Source organism: Canis lupus, chromosome 3, assembly GCF_003254725.2.
Source record: "Canis lupus dingo isolate Sandy chromosome 3, ASM325472v2, whole genome shotgun sequence".
Taxonomy (NCBI): Eukaryota; Metazoa; Chordata; class Mammalia; order Carnivora; family Canidae; genus Canis; species Canis lupus.
The window spans coordinates 38,015,920-38,037,929 of NC_064245.1; the positions used below are offsets into that span (position 1 = coordinate 38,015,920).

The following is a 22,010-nucleotide window of genomic DNA, read 5'->3' on the forward strand; positions in this document are numbered from 1 at the left end:
AGATAATGGGAGCAAAATTTCTCACTGTTAGAAAATGCATTACAAATATGGGAAGAGTAAATACTAGAATATAATCTGCAGGGATATTGGATTAGAACAGGAAGTTTTGGTATGACTCATGTATGGTATACATATAACAGTCACACACAACCACACATTTCTAGCTCTGGTGAGTGAGGCTAGTGGCAACAGTGGCAATGAGCACACTTAGCACCCATATCTGTTTCAAAATACCATTCTCCAAGAGAAACCAGGGTTCTGTGGGAAAATGGCCAATTCCAGGGAAAAGACAGGATAAGCCTGGAACATTTATTAGCACCAGAAAATAAGGACGTGCTCAGAGAATAGTGGGAACATAACAGAACTCAGAAATTAGTTTGAAGGGCCTTCCACTGTACCAGCCCAAAACTGGAAAATCAAAATTCATAATAAAGGATTAAAAAAATTGAATAATTTAAAAATCAGTCAATAGTGAAATAAATGAGAAGGGAATACTTTCCTTATAGTATGCCAAATAATAGATACAGAAGAAATTCAGTTAGAAACTCACAAATGGTAGGACACCTGGGTGGCTCAGTGGTTGAGCATCTGCCTTTGATTCAGGGTGTGATCCCAGGGTCCTGGGATTGAGTCCCACATCAGGCTCCCTGCAGGGAGACCGCTTCTCCCTCCACCTATGTCTCTGCCTCTGTCTCTCATGAAAAAATAAAATCTTTAAAAAAAAAAAAAAAAAAAAGTGAATGTATAGACACACCTCACCTAGAGGTGAGGGGAGAAATGAAGATAAAAGGGATTCAAACTATGCAAACATCAAACTGCCCTTGGACAGGTAAAGTGAATCATCACTCCAGGATCAAACATTCTAATCCTGATGAATGATTATGAAAGACTCAAGGGAAATAGAACTAAGATAGCAATTGAATGGGGACTGGCAAACTGAATTAAAGAAAGCAGAACTTTTAGAGCCATATAACAGACAAATCACCACTAAAACAAAATGACACTTTCACTAAGGCTAGAAAGAGATCCAGGGTTCCTCAAACTGTTTAGAAGACAAATGCTGGGATGCCTGGGTGGCTCAGTGGTTGGGCATCTCAGTGGTTGGGCTCCTCAGTGGTTGGGCTCAGTGCCTTTGGCTCAGGACGTGATCCCACAGTCCCAGGATCAAGTCCCACATTGGGCTCCCTGCATGGAGCCTGCTTCTCCCTCTGTCTCTGCCTCTCTCTCTGTGTCTCTCATGAATAAATAAAATCTTTTTTTAAAAAAACAGAAGACAAAGATACAATAGTGAAGAAAACTCTCCTGAATAAAACTTCGAACAGATGACAATTCAGTATTAACTGGTGCTTCATCTAGCCCTTGCCAACCTGGTTCTAATCCTGATGTGGCCTGTTTCTGTATTAGGAAGCAGAAATGCAGAAAGTATACATCCATGGGCTCTTCCTGACTGACTGTTCCATGTAGATGAAAAACCAGGGCTTTCCCTGTTGCTTCAGGAGAAGCTGCTCTCGTTTTCTACCCTTGAGGTAAGCTCACGGCATTTCCATCAAAGCATAATATGAGGTCCTATCAGACAAAAAGGCAATTTTCCCTGGATGGGAAGGCAAGTACCTGGTAGTCACAGAAGACTCACCACACTGCCAGCCTACCTTCCCTGCTGTGTCCACTACTATCACATCTAGATCATACCTGCTCTCTATAAATCTGTGTGTGGTACTCTACAGCCTACATGAAGGCTTCGTTCAGTTGGATGGGAGATTACCCCATAAGGAGAAAGATGGAAGGCCCATGCACTATTTTGTGAAAGGATGACAGGGCAGTGGGGAAGAACATCAGGACCCCAAAGAGTGAGGACCTCTGCCGTGGACAGCTGCTTGTGACGGGGATGGCTGGCTCCTGTGCCCTGGTCAGCCTGCAGCCTGGCTCCTGCTCACTGGCCTTCACCTAGACCCCAGCGAGGACTCCGTGTGGAAAGGGCCGTGGGAGCTCAGTCCAGCTTCACACCCAGAGGAAGCAACTCAGGGCTTTCCAACGTCAGTCTGGAGTTTGTCTTTTCAAAATGAGAAATTGTCAAATATCTGCTGTCTATGCAAAAAAAATTCTCAAAAATTTTATTATAAAAGAGAACAATGACAGAATATAAACTTACACGTTAATATTTACATTATATTCAAAATATATTACAGCTTTAATTTATGAACAGAAATATCCTGTCTTTTCTTCTTTTTCTTTTCTGTTTTCTTTGCGTCAGTGATTTGCATTTTTACTTGATCTTGTAATTTAGAAAAGAATGCTTGAGATGACTTTAAGGCTTTGTCTTTACCTTCATCCTGCAATTAAAAATAATAACACACTCATGCTATAAAATGTGCTTATGATTACAACAATGTACAAAAGTATAAATTTCCAAAAACTGAGAATTATGAAAAAATCACACCAGTTAGCACAGACGTATCACATGCATTCTATGTGGTTGCAATGTTCTTGTAATTTAAGGCAGGAGGGAGTGGAAGACAACTGCTGCCAGGCCCCAGGAGCTATGAGGGCCAAGAGTTTCTGGCTGTTATCCAGCCAGGGGCCAGAAGCCTCTTGCTGGGCAGGCAGGTGGCAGGCAGGCGGCATCAGCAGGCTGACACACAGTGGAGTGGATGTCACGCACTGATTCAACCGCCGTCCCCATGAAGGCCCCCTTCAGCAGATTTCTTTCCTGCATCCTTACCTTTAGCAGCGAAGCTTTGCCTGTTTTGGTCAGCTGTTTTAACTTCTCTGAAGCTACTGCCTTTGTGTATTTTCCCGCTTGGTCTGGGTTGTTCTTTTCAAGCAGTTTTCTCCGCTTTTCCTTCTCCTTCAGTTTCATATGCTTTTGATATTTCTTTTTCCTCCGTTCTCGTTTCTTGTCTGTGGCGGTTTTCTCAGCAGCTGTTTTTACATCTCCAGCTTTATTTTTTTCCTGTTAAAAATAACCCCCAGCATAATAGTTAATCTAACTTCACACGATTCAGAAGTTAAAAGACCAGCAGTTCCACGGAGCACGGCGAATGGTGTGTCCCCACCACCAGGAGGATGCAGTACCCACCTGCACTCCAAAGAGCTTAGGGAGCTCAGCTCTGTAAGACCTGGGATGCACTCTTTGACAAGCAGATTCTCATAGTGGCAGTTCAGCCCCCAAAGCACATTGCAGAGGTGGCCTGGAAAGCTGGGGTATCAAGCTGATGGCCCCAGAAGCAAGCCCCCTCCAGCACTAAGGACTTCAGATGGGCTTCTGGGACTACCTTGGCACTAAGCTGCTGAGGACAGCCACTGGGTGGCAGGAGGGTTTTACAGAAACAGAAGGGAAACATCTATCCAGTGAGGATCAATGTCCTCTTTCCTCCCCAGCTGCCAGCCTATCCTGCCAGGGCTGTCACCTGTAGAGGTAGCAGAGGTTTTGAAGAGGTGGGAGTGGGTGCAGCAAGGCAAGTGTGGAGGGACAAAGAGCCGCGCTGCTAGGCCAGCTGGAAAGATGACACCCGGCAGAAATCATTCCTGTGTAATGCATGAGCTTCAATGTTCGTGAGGCAGGGACTGTGTACATTTGGTATGTCTAACTTCTTCTAATAACCCAAATGTTCTATTCTAGACACCAATTTGATTATTGATGAGCACTAAATGAATACAACAATGGAGGAAAATGCTGATATTAAAGGATTACTGGTATATGAGCAACATGAACCATTAATTTTAAACCTAACATCACTGCTAGTATTCAAATTGGATTATAACAAGACACAGACATCAGATATTACAAGCAGTTTTTACAATAATTCTCATAACTCATAATATTTGCTTACAGAAGACTAATGTTTGAATACCATGTAATACTATTAGTTTGATTATACTTAGAAACTGCTGATCCATTAAAATAAAAACTACAAACTCTAGGATAAAGACGTTGAGGAGAGATCTAGCTATAAACTAACTTTTAAAAAAATAAACGAAAGATTTCGACACTGGCTTCTTACCTTGACTTCCTCTGGGGCCAGGAGAGCTGCATCACTTACGCTCACTGGGGCTACCTCCTCCATGGTTAAGGCTGGCAGATTTGACACAACTTTAATCTCTGGAACAGGCTAGAAAAATGACAACACATTTATTTATTTATATATTTTAATGATTTTATTTATTTGCGAGAGACAGAGAGCAGGAGCAGAAAGAAGAGGTAGAAACAGGCTCCCTGGAAGGGAGCCCAGTGCAGGGTTCGATCTCAGGACCCTGGGATCATGACCTGAGCCAAAGGCAGCCACTTAACCAACTGACTCACCCAGGCACCCCAAGACAAGTCAGAAATAGTCCTGACATAAAATATTTACATTGTGAACCTATTATTTTTTTAAACATCCTTTAAAATTTATTTTATTATTATTATTATTTTTTTTTTTAATTTTTATTTATTTGTGATAGTCACAGAGAGAGAGAGAGAGAGGCAGAGACACAGGCAGAGGGAGAAGCAGGCTCCATGCACCGGGAGCCCGACATGGGATTCGATCCCGGGTCTCCAGGATCGCGCCCTGGGCCAAAGGCAGGCGCCAAACCGCTGCGCCACCCAGGGATCCCCCTACTTTATTATTTTTTATTTAGTAGTTCATCACTTACATACAACACTCAGTGCTCATCACAAGTACACTCCTTAATCGTCCTCACCCATTCAGCCCACCCCCCACCCCTCCAGCAACCCTGTTTGTTCTCTATTGTTAAGGTATGAACACATTAATTTAAGGCATAATATACAAAATACTTTATGGAGAGGGTCCTGGATGGTTCAGTCAGTTTAAAGTCTGACTCTTGGTTTTAGCTCTGATCATGACCTCGAGTCATGAGATCAAGCCCTGGATCAAGCTCCTTGCTCCACAGGGAGTCTGCTTGAAGATTCTCTCCCTCTGCCCCTCCACCCCTCACTCACAGTTAAAGAAATAATTTTAAAAAAAAGGCTCTCGTAGGTTTAAAAAAAATAAAATATTTCATGGACATTATTTAAAATGTGAGATGGCTAACAGCAAAAGTCGGAAGTGGAATGACGGCAGTGTTGACGGGCAGCATGAGCTGGTTGAGGAATCTTTTGATATCTGAGTACTTTAGGTCTTCTCTGACTCACTGCTGCACCAAGAACACTTACTCTACACTTTTGCAGGACATTTATGCCATATTGAAACACCAGTTCTCTTACCTATTACTGAACTATTCCCATCTGCCACGGATGTGGACATTTCAAACAATCCTATCTAATGTTACAAAGAATCTACTGATTTTTGTGAATATTATCCTATCTGTGGTTATGGAAAAAAGGCTTTAAGAAATATATAAAAAGAGGGACGTCTGGGTGGCTCAGCAGTTGAGCGTCTCCCTTCTGCTCAGGGCATGATCCTGGGATCTGAGATCAAGTCTCACATCAGGTTCCCTGTGGGGAGCCTGCTTCTTCCTCAGCCTGTGTCTCTGCCTCTCTCTCTCTCTCTCTGTGTCTCATGAATAAATAAATAAATAACTCTTTTATATAAAAAAAAAAGAAATATACAGAAAGAGATACAAATAAAAATGCTTATCACAATAAGAGTCAAAATAGACTACTTAAAACAAATTTTCTCATCTGCCAGTTCCTGAAAACATAGCTTTGTAAACAGAAAAATGATACAGAGCTGCTCTGGAAAACTAGAATAGTACTGAAATAAATCAAACCTATTAATTATAAAAAGGGGAAATTTTATGAAATGCAATGTTAACTGAAGAGTCTTTTTTTTGGAAGAACTGTCCAGGAAAAGACAGAAATTAGAACAGGCTTCATACTGACCTTGGTAATAGCAGAACACTAGTGATTATCTACCTAACACCTACACTAATGCTCTTTACCTCTAATTCCCGCACATCTCTGAGAACACCAGGGGACACGAATGGGGACTCTGTCGGCTAGAGAATAAAAGACAGAAGTGTGGGACACAGCAGGTGCCGTGGAGAAAACATGAGACTGAGAAGAGAGGAGCTCTACTGCAGTGTCACTGATTTCTTCGCACACCCTTTTCCTTACCCTACTCTTGGCCATATTCCAGTTAACCAGGCAGATGTGTGTCCCAGGAAATTTTAGAAAGAATGAAAATAATCCATACGCACAAAAGGATCTTGGATTCTAACAAAAAAAAATGTCAGAGTGTGAAAGAAATAATTTCTTCCACTGTTCACTTATTAGGAACACTGTGTTCCATTCTACCAATTTAAAGAGAAATACAGAAAAAATGCAAGACAGACCAGAAAAAAATGAAACAAAAAAATGATGACTGATCAACAAGGTTTTGTGAAGCAGGACTTGTGAAATACCAAACTAAAAATAAAAGAAAGTTCATTATTAAGGGGAACTTACACTGAAAATTCTACGTTTCTAAAAGAGGACTAAGGAAGGCTTTTTAAACTGGGGCTTGTAGACTTAAATACATTCCTCCTTCTTCAATTCCCAAGGTTCTAAGGAAGGTCTGAATACTTCCCCATGCCAAGTTCCATGCTAGTGTGACAAAATACATTTATGCTGGCTTGGAAATGATGGGACAGCTAGGTGGCTCAGCGGCTGAGCATCTGCCTTTGGTTCAGGGCATGATCCTGGAGTCCTGGGATCGAGTCCTGAATCAGGCTCCCTGCATGGAGTCTGTTTCTCCCTCTGCCTATGTCTCTGCTTCTCTCTCTGTGTCTCTCATGAATAAATAAATAAAATATTAAAAAAAAATGAGTAGGGAATGATTGACAATTGAGCAATGGCAATCATGGTGCTGTGAGGGAAATGAATGCAGGAAAGAGAAGATAGCACTCAGCCTGACACCCCAGAGATAAGAAGGAGACAGCCACGGAAAGAAGGAAGTACATACAGCCTAGCAGGTAGAGGAGAGGCTGGCAGGAAGGTATGTGGAAGGAGGCACTCTACCACTGAGGGCACTGGCAGGCCACCTGTGTGGCTGGGGGACAGGAAGCTATGGAGACCAGAGAGGTAAGAGGGAGCCAGATCACGTGGGGCCTTGTAAGGCACAGGAAGGAATCATGTTCTTCGCATCAGTAACTTTTTCAGAGCAAGAGCTGCTGGCCAAGAGGGGTTAAGAATTCCTCTTTTCTTCTATTACACGGCCCATACTAGGCACTTTGGTATCCAAAGACAACTTCTATCACCAAAAACTCAGTGTCATGTAAAATACATCTGATTAACCAAACACACACACACACACACAAAGGTGAGAAATGCGGATTCTCTGAGAAGACAAAACACCCAACCATCAAAGAACCAGAAGGATTTGGGTGATTAACTCTTCTGTATAGCTGAAAGGTGAAGCAATTTGCCTAATTCAGAAAGCTTGTTAGGGGCAGAATCTGACTCAGCTTTCTGACTTCTAGACTAGTCCTTGAGATTCATGACAGGTTGTTTCCAGAGAACATGAGGGACACAAGGAGGTAATAGGTGAGCAAGTACCAAAAGGACTGGTCGGCATGTTTTATGAGCTCACAGAGGGTAGTGAGATGGAAAAGAAGCTCTAAAAAGTAGAAAGGCACTGAGCCAAGCATGGTGGGAGTCAAACAGACTGATCACTGGAGGTCTGGGCCTAGTAGAGAACAGGATGCAATGGAAGAACATGGACCCAGTTAAATCCAACCCTCCTAACCTCCTAATAAGCTTTGGTTTCCTCATCTGCAAAACAGAAAGAGTAGTATCTGCCTTAGTGTTTTGTGGATTAAGAGTTAATGGGCAGGAGCACTGCCATCATCAAGATGGCAACCCTGGTCAATCTGAACTAGCAACTATCCACAGACAAGAGAGCACTGTGAAAATCCCAGAACCTGAGGATGATGCTGAAGCAACCCTCTGGACCACATTCGAAGTACAGGAGAGGCTACACTCTCACCATATCATCCCAGGCCAGAACAGTGCCCCATTGAGAATGAGACCTGGCCTATGCCTTCTCCAGTGGAACAGAACCCAAGGTGGCCTTTCAGCTTCCCAGCACTGCAGGATGCTTCTGGGCAGGCCCAATTGTGTCTGTGTCAGGAGGATCAGGGAGGGAAAATATGAGGCTTGATCACTGGGGTTCAGACTGGGATGGAGAGCAAGGGCAGGGCTTATAGCAACAGTACCTGGACCTTGGCAGACCACATTCCTCCTCACAGCAGTGCCCAAGGAGAGATCCTGGCCAGCAACCTCACCCATCTGTAGAGCCAAGCTGGTGCCCATGTCTGGCTCAAAGAAGTATCTGAACCCCCGTGTTCACTGCAGTATTATTTACTATAGCCACGTCATAGAAACAATATAAGTGTTCATCAACAGATGAATGAATAAATACAGAGTGAAATACTATTTAGTCATAAAAAGAAGTAAATCCTGCCATTTGTGACAACACTGATGTACCCTAAGGCCATTATGCTGAGGGAGGAAGTCAACAGAGAAAGATAAATACCGTACGATCCTGTTAGGCAGGAAACTAGGCATGAGCGACAGGAGAATGGACCTTAGATATCCTGCCAGAGAGCCCCACCCAGGGACCACTACATTCCACCCATCAAGCAGTAGGTCTGGGGCTGCAACATCCCAGCAGAGGAAGAGTTAAGTTTGTTGCACTTACTGCACTTCTGCAGAAAGCAGCCATTTGTCCTTCTGTCTCTATAACAGAAATAATGTTGCAGTTTCCCACTCTTGCAGGCATTCAGAATACATCTTGGGAAAGAACATGAGTACTTGGCTAATATAATCCAGGCCTGTCACTCAAATGTTGCCACCCTAGGACCCACCCAAAAGGAAAAACTAATATAAGCCCACGCCCCCATGCACCAGTTTCTGGGGCATTGTCTCTCTTGGCTGGCTCACTCCTCCCTTGGAGGGTATTTAATAAAACTTTGCTTTGCTTTCATTTTTCTGTCCTGTAATTCTTTACTGGGGCAGAGAAATAATGGTAGCTTCGTTCCTTTTCCATCTAACTCTTAGTAACAATCTCAGATGTATCTAAAACAACCCAACTGATAGAAAACAGGTGGATGTCAAGTCCAAGTACAAACTACCAGTTGTAAGTTCTAGGCATCTAATATACAGCAGGGTAACTACTGTTAACAGTATTTTATATTTCAAAGTTGCTAAGAAAGTAGATCTTAAAAGCTCTCATCATAAGGAAGAAAACTGCAACTATATAGAGTGATGGATATTAACTAAACTTACCGTGGTAATAATCATTCCTCAATATATTCATGCAGGTATGCCACACCTTTCAAAAGTTTATGCTAGGTCACTCTAAAATACCTACATTAGTATCTGCTCTTGCTAAGTGAAAGAGATCTGAAAACATTTTTCACTTTTATTTTTTAAAAAAAGGGAAAACAAAAATAGCATTCAGCATCTGTTCTGCAGCAAGCAGCTCTGCCCAGCTCCTTCCTCAGGAACTACACTTGGTATCTCAGCATTAAGTCACCAGAGCTTTAAACTATGTCTGTGAGCATCTGTGCTTTATCTCAATTTATTTGCGCATCCATTACAAGATTGGTCCTGAAGTATCAGAAAAGCCTACAACAGATTATTTTTGGGGTCTAAAATGCTCAAAAAATTTTCCATTGAATGAATGGTAATTGCTTCTTTGCTTTACCCCATTTAGTCTTGCAAAAGGCTTCATGTGCTTTCCGAATGTGGGGGAACCTATGTATCAAACCACTGTTGTACATCTTAAACTTACAGTGTTACAGATCTGTCTTAATCAAACTGGGGAAGAGGGGTTAATGTACATAAAGGACTTAATATGGCACAGAGCAGGTATCCAAAAAATATCAGGTACAGACACCACAGGTCTCCAAACCAACTGCAGGATGGAAATAAAACAGAAGGCTGAACAATAAGAAAGAGTAAGAAAAAAAAAAAAAAAAAAAAGAAAGAGTAAGAAATGAAGAGACCCTGTGGCTAAGACTTGAGGCCTGGGAAGGGCCCATTTGGAGATCAGGCTGGATCAGCAGACAAAGCCAGACTTGTCTAGGACTAGATGTGAACCATCCTCAAGAGAGGCCCTGCATGTAATTTATAAGGAATTCCTACAGGTTTGTATCCTAAAACCAAATAAAGAGTTAGCTTCACAAAAGCTCAGAGGAATTAAGGTCACATCTGCTCTGACCACACAATGAAATGTTAACACACTTACTGGTTTAGGGATGAAGTGAAAGTTTGAGAGGGCATCCAATTTTAAGAAGAGAGAATCCATCATCTTCTGAATTTCTTTGTGCTCTGGATTTTCTTCTTCTGCTGTTTTTTGCTTAGAAAATAAGTTCAGCAACATCAGACTGAGCAGCTTAATACACATCACAGGACAAAACACAAGAGTCAATAAGGTATAGCCCATTTCTCAACACCAAGGCTTCAGCTCCAAAGACACATTACAAGGCAGATTTAAAATTATCAATACCATGATGGTGCCAGCACCAAAGAAGAAGTGTGACGTGCACTTTAGGAGCTGCAGCAACCCCTACCTCTATGATTTAGAACTTATAATTCCCTTGGTACTGATTTCTATCAAGAACTAAGCCACTCCCATGAGGATGGCTATCATTAAAATAAAGGGGAGCTAGGTAACAAGTATTAGGTGCTGAGGAATTAGAATCGTTGTGCAGTGCTGGTAATGATGTAAAATGGTGCAGTCACAATAGAGATGAATGAGAGAGCTCCTCAAAAAGTTAAACGGAGAATTGCTATATGACCCTGCAATTCCATCCTTAGATAAATACCTGAGAGAATGTAGAAAGAGGTTCTCAAACAAATACATGTAAACATCTATTCAGAGCAGCACTATTCCCGGCAACCAAAAGGTAAAAACAGCCCAAACGCTCACAATCCCCTTTTCCCTCTGCCCGTAATATTTATTCTAAAAGGCTAAGACCGTTTTTATTTGCTTTTTTATTAAGGCATAACAAAACAAAACAATACACACCAAAACAGGGAAGCAACTGGCTCTTTGCCTCAACAACCTTAATGCCTGAGACGCATCAAGGTCTGTTTCCAATTTCTGTTATCAAAGCCCACCTTCAGCCACATCTAAGCACTTGCCACTGCTTCTTTATTTTAACTTAATTCATTTAAAAAAAAAATCTTAAACACGTTGTTTACCTCAGCCCAGAGAATAATGGCTGTGAAATCATACATAAACAACAAGAAGTTCATTCATGTGCTGTGTACATCACCTTGCTTATCACCTCCAGGATGGATACCAAACTCTGGAAAATACTCATCATCCCCAAACTCTTAATGGAATGGGTCTAGAATCAGCCTAAATTAAGTCCATACTCAAAAACTTGAGAACTGGCTGATGAATTCTAAGACATAAATATAACTATCATTTACAGAGCTGGTACAGCTGTCGCATTACATATTTAATTTTTAACTCTCATGGTTACAAAATACTTTCTGTGTTTACTAAATCCTCTCATGCCAGGCAATGTTCAGTAACATGTTCCTTCAACTAGCACTCTGGGATGCAAAACCGCCAGGAAGAATTAATTCAAATCTTTCCAAATCTTCAACTTAACAGTGGCATTGAGGGCACTGATGACTATTGCTGCTAATGTGACGTTAATTAAACAAATCTGGCAGAAATCTTAAATGGCTTTTGCAAATAAAATACTCTCTCCTCCCCAAGCACGTATTGACCACATTCTCAATAAATCAAATGTGAAGGAATAATTCCATCACTATATTGGTAATATAGTATTATGGGAAATAAGGCTCTGTCCTACTTAGCCAGGTAGTTCTTTTAAGAATCTAACTGAAAAGAAATAAGAATCAAAAACCAAATAACCCATGACCTAAAAATCTGAATGAATTCACAGATATGTTCTATCTGTAACTTTTACAGTATGAATGAGAACTGATTTTTAAATTGTAGGGCTACTATAATTGGTGAAAAGTTAGTAATTAGCTGTGGAACAATTAGGTGACTAATAACTAAATGCAATACAAGCTCCCCTACCCCCCTCACATTCAGTGGTAGTATTATAACCCCTCTATTCCTAACATACTCTGTCTCACATTTAAATAAGGTGAGCCAAGAGCTCAAGATTCCTTTCATGAATTTCAGCCAGGGTGAAATTGGAACTTAATTCATTCAACCAGCAGAGCTGGTTCTCCACTTCTTTTTTTAAGTAACAATGGCTTTGCCTTCCAGGCTTCCTTACCTGGTTGAGTTTGATGTATTCCTGCTCATAAATTTCAGCAAGGCTCAATTTGCTCTTCTCATGGTCTAACGTTAAACGTTTTTTATATTCATATGCATCCTCTTTAGGTTTTTCTTTACGTACTACATCATCCCAAGCCTGCAATATGAAAGGCAGAAGGAACATAAATTAATAAAATCCATCATTTCATTCTAGACTCATCTCAGACTCTTCTTCTGGAATATTTATGGTCAGTCTAGAGCAAGCAAATTATAGCAAAAAGTAATTAATTTCAGCCTGTGAAATGATATTCAAGTCACAAAAAATAAGTATTACAAAAACCAAAGGGATGTTACATAAGTTTCCTTTTTGTTGTTTTATTTTTATTTTTTTTCTTTTTGTTGTTTTAAATGCATTTTTCACCTCGTTACCAACTTTAATTCCTCATTTCCCTATCATGTTGTTTAAAAGTCAACACCTGAGCTTGTCTTGTTGACTTCAAATTTAAGGACACTCCACATATAGTACTCACCCTTCAAATTCTTCCTATTTCAAGCAAACATTATACATGCTTTAATTGTACCATGCCTTATTGTACCTGTCATACACCCAGTTTTATTTTAAGTTTATAAAATAAGATCAATTCTTTTTTTCCATAGGATATTTATTGAACACCTGTGCAGCGGACCGTGTAAATGCCATTTTTCATATTCCCTGACCCATCTCTTAGCTCACCCCTAGCTTCAGGTAGACAGTATCTGTACATACTGACAGCTTCCCATCTCAAGCTGGGACTCTGCTTCTTATCCTGCAGGTTTTCTGGAATGCCAAGGGATCTTGCCTACCTATGTTCCAGGCAGCTCTAAAGTGTCTAGGACTTAACATGCCAGAGGCAGTTCTCAACCAGTTAAGGACTGATAAATATTCCAGCAGATCAATCCCTGGTGGGATAAATCTGAGACAAATTCTACACAGATCCTCAGGGGTCCCCAGCAGGGTTCATTCCCAGTTGCCCATTGTGATGGTTAATTTCAAGTGTCAATTTGGGTGAAGGGATGCTCAGATAGATGGTAAAACATTATATCTGAGTCTGTGCTGATGTCTCTGGAAGAGATCAGTATTTGAATTAGTAGACTGAGTAAAGAAGATGCCTTCACTAATGCAGGTGGACATCATTCAATCCACCAGGGCCCAAACAGAACAAAAAGGTGAAGGGAGGGTGAATCTGCTATCTGCTTGAGCTTGGACATCCATCTTCTCCTGCCCCTGGACATTAATGCTTCTGGTTTTTGGGCCTTGGACTTAGACTGGAACTTATATTATTAGCTTCCCTGGTTCTCAGAATTTGGGACATAACACTTCTGGTTTTCTGCTTACAGACAGCAAAGCATAGGATTTCTCAGCCTCCATCATCGTGTGCATCCTTTCCTTTCCCAACCTGGGTTACTGAAACACTTTTCAGTATTTAATTTTAATGTATCAATTGTGTTTTTTATTGTCTTTTTACACTTTTTTTTTTTTTTAAAGATTTTATTTATTTATTTGACAGAGAAAGAGAATGCACAAGAAGGTGGAGGGAGGGAGAGAGAGAAGCAGGCTCTGCTTAGCAGAGAGCCCCACGTGGGGCTTGATCCCAGGACCGAGACCATGACCTGAGCTGAAGGCAAATGTTTAACCGACTGAGTCACCCAGATGCCCCTCTTTCTATACTTTTTAAGTGATTGCTCTAGGAATCTAAGATCAATTCTTAAACAAAAACTTTGCTAGGTTTTTAAGATTTGAAAAAAAAAATCTTTTATCCCGGCAGATACTATGCCTACATGAGGGGTCCCATGTATGACCGCATCAGGTCAGAATCAGTCACCATATCTGTTTACCCTCCACCAGCATCACTCAGCACCACCGGACAGATGAACAAGGTGCAAGGAAGACCGGCAATGGCTCTGGCTACCCATTTGTCAGGCACAACTGCCTGTCTTTCCAGAGCACTAGAGAAAGGCAATGTCTCACACAACAAAAGATAAGGATAGTATAGACTTAGTAAACTTCAGAGTAGATTTAGGGCTTCGAGTGAAGAATTGATACAAACAAAATTCCTATGAAAACAGAGTGTTGGTACTACTCCCAAAATAGTCTCATAGTATTTCTAAAAATTTCAGTGAATTTTAAATTAAATATCATTCTTACTGACCTGATCTCTTATCCTCTGCTTAATAATATCTTCCAGTTGAAGGGTGGTTTCTTCTGTGATCACAGGTGCTAAAAGAAATGTAACATGTACTCATTAGGTAGTTATAAACTAGACCAGTCCTTCTCAAAGGGTGTTCCTTAAACCAGCACCATCAACACCTGGGAACTTGTTAGAAATGTGAATTCTTGGGCTCCATCCCACATCTCTTAAATCAGAAAGGTGGAGGGAGAGGGCTACCAATCTGTATTTAAGTAGCCCTTCTGATGCCCCCTCTAGTTTGAAAAACACAAAACTAGAGAATATCTGGTAATAAGTGCTAATACTTTTATTTCATGCACCCGGGTACTCCCTCTTTTTTATTCTATCTGGAACTGAATAAAATGGAAACTCATTTTGACTTCATAGGTATAAGAGGGAATTTGATGAGATGAAACAGGGTTTCTGTCTAGAGCACACAATTTAATCAGTAGACAATTACAGCAGGCATCACACACAGATCACTAGCAGAATGGATTATGGATTACATATTAGGTACACTTTAGGCACTCATTAGTATATTAGTAATTCCTGGGTGAATTAACAGTATCATGCCTATGGAAGAGAATGTCCTATTTCTTAAAAGATACATGTAAAAGTACTTATGAGTGAAGTGTCATGATATTGATGTTACTTTCAAATGATTCAGAGGGAGAAAAGTACACATAATCACATACATAAGGCAAGGAACGCAAATATGGCAAAAATGTTAACCAGTGAATCCAGCTGAATGGCATATATGTTTGTTGTACTATTTTTTCAACTTTCCTATGTGTTTATAAGCTTTTAAATTAAAAGTTAAGGGAAAATAAGTATCACTTTGAATTTTTCGATGAAATAGAACCATAGAAAAAAGCATGGAAACACACTTGCAGGAGCCAGTGGGCTCACATACCCATGCGGACTGCATGATCAAAGTGCAGAGTCTCCTCTAGAAGGCTGTTCTCTGGTCGCTTTTGAGCTGTCACTTCCCCTTGAAGCTGCCAAGGTTTTTTTTCCAACAACTCTTTTTCTAAAGACGCAATTTTTTCATTCATCTAAGAAAAAGATAAAAACTTATTACACATTTAAGAAAATCAGGCTTATAGCTAAATAAAAGCAACTAACATCTTTACAAGCACAAAAACAACACTATTATTCTTCAGTATGTTTGTTTTGTTCTTGTCATTTTATTACTAAGCCAACAGTTGAGTTACTCTTCCTGACACCTGAGGTGGGCTGAGTAGCTGCAGATGACCTCTTTCCCTCTCTGATTTGAAATACCATGTTTATAATATACTGAATTCCCCCAGAAGAATTTGGGTAGATTTCTGGACTCTATTCTAGTCTAATGATTTATCTACTTATAAGCCACTATCAATTTTAATTATCACAGCATTCCAAGATGAATTATTAGCACGTTAGTAACTGAAGTCTCTTTTGACCCCACACCCCCCATCCAAATTATCTCTAACTACTAAAAGACATCTATGACTTTACATTGTACAGAATGCCAATCTTCTCAGCTGCCTTACTGAATTCCCTGATTTTTCCTAATCACTTTTAATTCATCTTAACACTCATTTCAGTTTTTACCACTTATTTTTCTCTTTTGTAGTTGCACTAACACTTCTACAAGGACATTAGCTAACAGTGGTAACAGTAATAGTGGACATTCTTATTCTTTTTTTTTTTATGGACAGTCTTATTCTAATTTTAAAGGGATATTTCTAGAATTTTACCACGAAGCATGACAGCACCTTTTACTACAAGTGAAAATTAGAAATGGATCCTGAATTTCATCAAATGTCTTTCTGACATATATTAAAAGAACCATATGGTTTTCTCCCTATTCTGTTCTCCTCATTCTGTTATTCTATTACAACCAAGAATTACATTAATAGATTTTCTAATTCCAAATCAAGGCAATGAGGCCCACTGGGTTGTGGTGGTGTTAGTCTTTCACGGTTATTTTGGATATTTACAACACTATTCATAAAGAAACTGTGTGAGTGTTTTAATGTCAGGTTTGGGTACCATGTTATTACAGCTTCACAAGAAAAAATGTTTGGAAGCCTTACTTTACTCTTTTTATGTGGGAATTGATTAAACAATATTCAATCATGTATTTCTTGAAAGTTTGATATAATTCCCCAGTAAAACAGAACTTAAAGATTTTATTTATTGATTCATGAGAGACACACAGAGAGAGGCAGAGACAGAGGGAGAAGCAGGGACCTCACAGGGAACCTGATGTGGGACTCAATCCCTGGACCCAGGATCACATCCTAAGCCCAAGGCAGACACTCAACCGCTGAGCTACCCAGGCGTCCCTCTCTTATTTTTTTAGAGAAGACAGGGAAGGAAGGACACTGACTCAATACAATTTCTTTTTTTCTTTCCCAAGGTTTCTCTACCCCCTCCTTCAAATTTTCTCTCTCTTCTGGGGACAATCTGACAATCATGAATTCAACTGAGATTCTCTTTTTCTAGTAATTCTATTGATATCCTTGATATATTTGATTATTTACCTATTCTCATTCCTAATTGTGTGATATAATTTTAAGGTGGTTAAATAGTAAAGGCAAATAATTGAAGCCAGGCTGTATCTATTATTTGCAAATAACACTTCATTTGTCCGAAATCATGTCACAAGGAAATAATTTTTATCAACTTCAGAAGATGTGTTTGAGATGGCATTAATTAAAATTGAGACTATGTGGAGCCATCTACAGAATACCTCAAAGCAGCTCATAAGCTACTAAGAGAGGTTCACAGGACAGCTAATTAAGAAAAACATGCCATTAGGTATAAAGAAACCAGGGACATTAGGAAAAACAGGTTTTTACACAAATCGAAAGCCACAGGTTGGGAAATGCAGCACTGACTTTTACAAATTAGCTACCTTCCATATGGGCATCTCTATACAGTGTCCAGTAGAGAGTAGCAGCAAGATTTTTGTTTTGTTTTTTAAAAGATAATTACACATTCCACCAAGAACTACAGAGCAAATTAGTTATCTGTGAGTCTCACAGTCTTGATAAGCATATAAAAAAATTCCTTAAATTTCTAATTATTACCTTTTCCTGTCTTTTTTCAAAAGAGGATTTAACATCATCAGAATCTTTCTGTACATTTAAGATACTTGTATCCTCACTTTCATCATCATTTGGCAAAGCAAAGGTCACTCTTTTTGAGGTTTCTTTATGTTGTTTACTGTCTTCACTTTCTTCAAGGTCATTATCTTCATCCCTATAATACCAAAACACATATGAAAGAATAATACACTATTTTTCATTAGGAAAACAAAAACCAGTTTTTCTAGTAACTAAAGATATTTTATATACCTAATGCAAATAGTCAGAATTTCAAAGTCATTCAGTTATTAAGGACAGAAGATATTATTTAGGTGAAATAGACCAAAGAGTGTGCTATTTCTATAATTATAGAAAGTAAATTATTCCTCAATCTATAATATAAATGTATCCACAAAAGTAACAGTAAGGTATTTTTAGTGGCACAAAAAGCAAACAAAAGCTCCTTGTAACAAAGGCCTGATTTCTACTGCCAGTGATATTTACCTTCACTAGGTGATCTCGAATGCCTCTTTTAAACTCAGAGACTTTCTTCTGGCTATCTTGAGACTATCTGATCTTAGAGAATATAACTACCTAAGACACACATATTTGACAACTATGAGTACACACATATATTGGGTGGCTCTAGCTTCAATGTAAAGGATTCAAAATACTCACATTTCAGAAATGCTCTCTTCTTCATCAGCAATTTCTTCCTCTTCTTCATTTGAACCCAGTTCATCATGAACACTTGCTAGGTCTTCATCACTTTCAACTGGATCAAAGAAGTCTTTGTATTTGAGGTTTCTGGAACTTTTACCTGACTAAAGTAAAAAAGATGTTTCAAGTTTTCAATTAAGGACAGAATAAGACATTAAATCATATATATGTGTATGCATATTACATAAAGGGAACTGGCAACTGACAACTTTATCATAAAGCCCTAAGAACTACTAGACTATGAGAAACTAGAAGAAAGTATAGATTCATTTATAACCAATTAAGACAAAGCACAGTATTCCTAATGCTAAAGCTTTTAACCATAATTATTTCTGAAATATCCCTGCCTACAGTATACAAATGTCTTCCTCTCCCTATTATTATTTTTAGTGTTTGGTGAGAATATGTTTGAGGGAAATTCTAAATACCTCTAACATGGGTGATTAAGGTTCTTATGCTACAGTATTCTGTGATAAGGAAATGATAGCTTTGGTTTAATTTTTCTAGTCCATTGTTCTCAACTGATGTAAATATTTCACTCATGCTCTGGTTGAGTTTTGAGGTATTTTAAACCTCCTCTCAAGAAACAAAACAAAACACACAAAAAACAAACAAACAAACAAAAAGAAACAAAACAAAATCTAACTTTAAGGAGGTAAAAAGTCCTTCTCTCTTCCCCCCAAAAACTTTACCTTAGGTTTTTGACTTCCAAACAGTTCTCCTTCATCTTCATCAGAATTAATGTCTTCAAAAAAATCAATATCTTCCTCTTCCTCATCATCTTTCTGTTGTTCTTCCTTTTCCATGTTTTCTAAAAAGGTCTCCATTTCAGATAGCTTGAAAAATTTATCATCTACCACCGACTTCTCTCTTAGTTTCCTAGGGACTTTGTCTGGCACCTTGCTTTGTTGCTCCAATTTGCTAATGTCAAAATCAAGATCTGAATCTTCATCACTGAAAACTGGACTTTTCCTCAGATCAACTTTGCTCAAGTTTTTAGCTCTCTCATCCCCTTTAGGATTATTACCACTCAGGTCAGCCACTTCCTCCTCCACCACATCTTGTTTGAGGGCCTCCTGGCCATCAGACTCCACCTCTGAGCCATCCTCTTCACACTCTCGCTCTTCAATCTCTGGAAGAAGACTGATGTCTTCATCTTTAATGGTTTTGCTAACTGCATTCTGGAAGTACTGTAAAATTGGTTCATTTTGCAATTCTAGTTGTTGCCAAATCTGCTCATCATCAAAATTGTCTATCACCAGTTTTTGTAACGGACTTCCGTGCATCCTGCCATTCTCTAATATTTTATTAAAATCATAAAGTACTTTTGTTAATGAAGTGAAGTTTGATGCCAATTCATCTTGAATCCTATTAAGGGAGCACAGGGAGAAAGTTTAAAGAGATTTATAATTACAGGCAATACTTTCACAGCACTGTGAATTAAAAAGAACCCCGACTCTTGTGCAAAATCTAATTTGAACGAAATGTCAATTTTAAGTATAGAAGCTGGCCCCGAAGAGTATATTATCTTGCTAAAGAGCCACATTAATATAATAAACTAAGTGTCTGTGAAATCTGCTGTATAGATTTTAGGCAGGGAAACTATTATGCACCTCTTTGCCTAAAGATATTTAGTGAATCTCAGCCTTAAATGCTCAACTCTGCTATATTATATGCCACTCCATTCGCTCAGCCAATGGTTAACACTTGTTTTGGCAAGAGTGCTCAGAAAATAACCTCTCTGAAGATATGACATCTGAAATGAGACCTGAAAGGAGATGGTCTTTAAAAGATCTGGAAACATATATTCCAAGCAGAAAAACATTGAAAACAAATTTCCTAAGATGGAAATGAGCTTGGTGAGTTTGAGGAACAGAAATGCCAGTGTGGCTAAAGTGTGTTGAAGGAGGCAGAAGGCCAGGGAGGTAGATGGGAGCGGAATTAAGGCAGGGCTCAGAGATAGAGTCTGCGGTTTTAAGTGTAAAGAGAAGCCATCAGAAGATTTTAAGCAGAGTAGCAAAATGATATTAATTTACACTTTGGAAAGATGGCCAACGGAGGAAAAGGAATCAAAGCACAGTGACAAGGCTGACACAGCCATCCAGGCAAAGGATAAGAACTGTGCGAGAGTTAAAAATGCAGATGCAGTAAGAAGCAGTCAAACTGAGACTATAGTTTGAAGGACAGGATTTGCTGACGAATTAATGGTAGAAATGAGAAAAATGAAGATATCAAGTAAGTAATTATATGTGTGAACTGAAAAAACAGAGATGCCATTTACTCAGGGAAGGCAGGTGGTGGGAGCACGCGGGAAAAATTTCAGGGAAGGCAGAGCATAGCAGAGTAAACAGAAACAACAGTTCTGGTCTGCCTGGGTGACTCAGTGGTTGAGCGCCTGCCTTGGGCTCAGGTCGTGATCCTGGGGTCTTGGGATGCAGTCTTAAATCCGGCTCCCACTATGGAGACTGCTGCTCCCTCTGCCTGTATCTGCCCCTCTCTCTGTGTCTCTCATGAATAAATAAAACCCTAAAAAAAAAAAAAAAACCGCTTCTTTTTAGACATAAGAAATTTCAGATGCTGAGAGAGCAGATGGCTGTTGCCACTATGAGCTTGAAGCTCAAGGGAAAGGTCACGCGTGAAATACAAATCCAAGAGCCATACTTTCATAGATCCTACTTTATCAAGTCCTTCAATGAAATACAAGGAACTTGTGTTGGGAAGAAAAATGAAAGACAGTCCTAATTCTCAAGAAGCTCATCGAAGCGGGGTGGGGCGGGGGGAGGATAGGTAAACAGCAAATTTAATACTTTCTCTAAAGTATGATAAATAAGCACTGAGTGGTTTGGGAGCATGTTGGAAGATCAGCCGGCCTAGTGCGCTTCTGTGGGAAGTGCAGCGGTGCGAAGTCCCAGGGGGAGCCTCTGGGAGTTAAAAATCGAGTCTAGTTTTGTTAGCATGCAGCCGACAGATCTGCACTATATAGCTTTTTTTTTTTTTTTTAAGATTTTGCTTATTTATTCATGAGAGACACACAGAGAGAGACAGAGACACAGGCAGAGGGAGAAGCAGGCTCCCTGTGGAGAGCCCGATGCAGGACTCGATCCCAGGACTCCAGGATCATGACCTGAGCTAAAGGCAGACGCTCAACAGACTGAACCACCCAGGCGCCCCATGCACTGAACATTTAAAATTTAAAAGTTTTGATGGGCCAAGGGAGCGTAAAGTATCTGGAATGTGGGGGAAACAGATGTAGGCTTCCCTGTATCTTCCCCCTACTGCAGAACTTGCAAAGGGCCAGCAGTCGGCACCCACGTGTGAGACCTGGGCGACACCCCCGAACCCAGGCTCTGTTCACTTACGTGAGAAAGCACTCTGGCTGGCCGGTGGCTTTACCGACCTCCTTCAGGCACCGCTCCAGGGTCTGTCGACGCCAGACCCGCGGGGCCATCGCTGTCCGCGCTCGGGACACAGCGCCGCGTGCACAGGAAAAGGTCCGACCGGAAACCGCGCCACAAAAACGCGCCCCGCGCAACCTGGGCCGGGGAGGAGAAGGTTCCGCGGCGCACAGGTTCCGGACACACCCCCTGCCAGAGCCAATGGCAGCGCAAGAACTTTCACGGGGCCGTAGGTCAGTTCTAGCGCCTTTGAACTTTCTCCAAACTTACTGTTTTGTATTCCTGAAAGGCCCGCAGGGGTGATGCGTCCTTCGTTTACGTTTCTGCTTCAGATGCACTGGGTGGCTTCGACACGTCAGGCAAGAGCGAGCCCCTCGGCGGCACCGCGCGCCGCGCCCCCAGGCTCTCAGGCCCCGCCCCCGGCCGCCTTACCCCGCCGCT

The 22,010-nt window shown here is 40.4% G+C and overlaps 1 protein-coding gene across 1 annotated transcript; it reads right to left on the bottom strand.

Annotated features, from left to right (window-relative positions):
* Window positions 1-2,084: 2,084 nt before the first annotated feature.
* On the bottom strand, window positions 2,085-21,989 carry MPHOSPH10 (M-phase phosphoprotein 10). The gene is made up of 11 exons (XM_025437199.3): window positions 21,534-21,989; window positions 18,867-19,542; window positions 18,133-18,278; window positions 17,458-17,629; window positions 15,294-15,435; window positions 14,363-14,430; window positions 12,193-12,330; window positions 10,170-10,280; window positions 4,002-4,109; window positions 2,720-2,950; window positions 2,085-2,330 (listed from the first exon to the last, which is right to left on the bottom strand). The coding sequence occupies exons 1-11, from the start codon at window positions 21,620-21,622 to the stop codon at window positions 2,181-2,183; spliced, it is 2,031 nt and encodes a 676-aa protein (XP_025292984.1). The 5' UTR covers window positions 21,623-21,989; the 3' UTR covers window positions 2,085-2,180.
* Between the last annotated feature and the right edge of the window lie 21 nt (window positions 21,990-22,010).

What these genes read in the sequence shown, in the direction of transcription:
- MPHOSPH10 (XM_025437199.3), bottom strand. Translation starts at nt 21,622, where the DNA reads ATGGCCCCGCGGGTCTGGCGTCGACAGACCCTGGAGCGGTGCCTGAAG. An exon ending in TTGGAAGTCAAAAACCTAAG is followed by an intron (nt 18,279 to 18,866) that starts GTAAAGTTTTTG and finishes TTTTTACTTTAG; the next exon opens with TCAGGTAAAAGTTCCAGAAA. An exon ending in TGATCATGCAGTCCGCATGG is followed by an intron (nt 14,431 to 15,293) that starts GTATGTGAGCCC and finishes CATTTCTTTTAG; the next exon opens with CACCTGTGATCACAGAAGAA.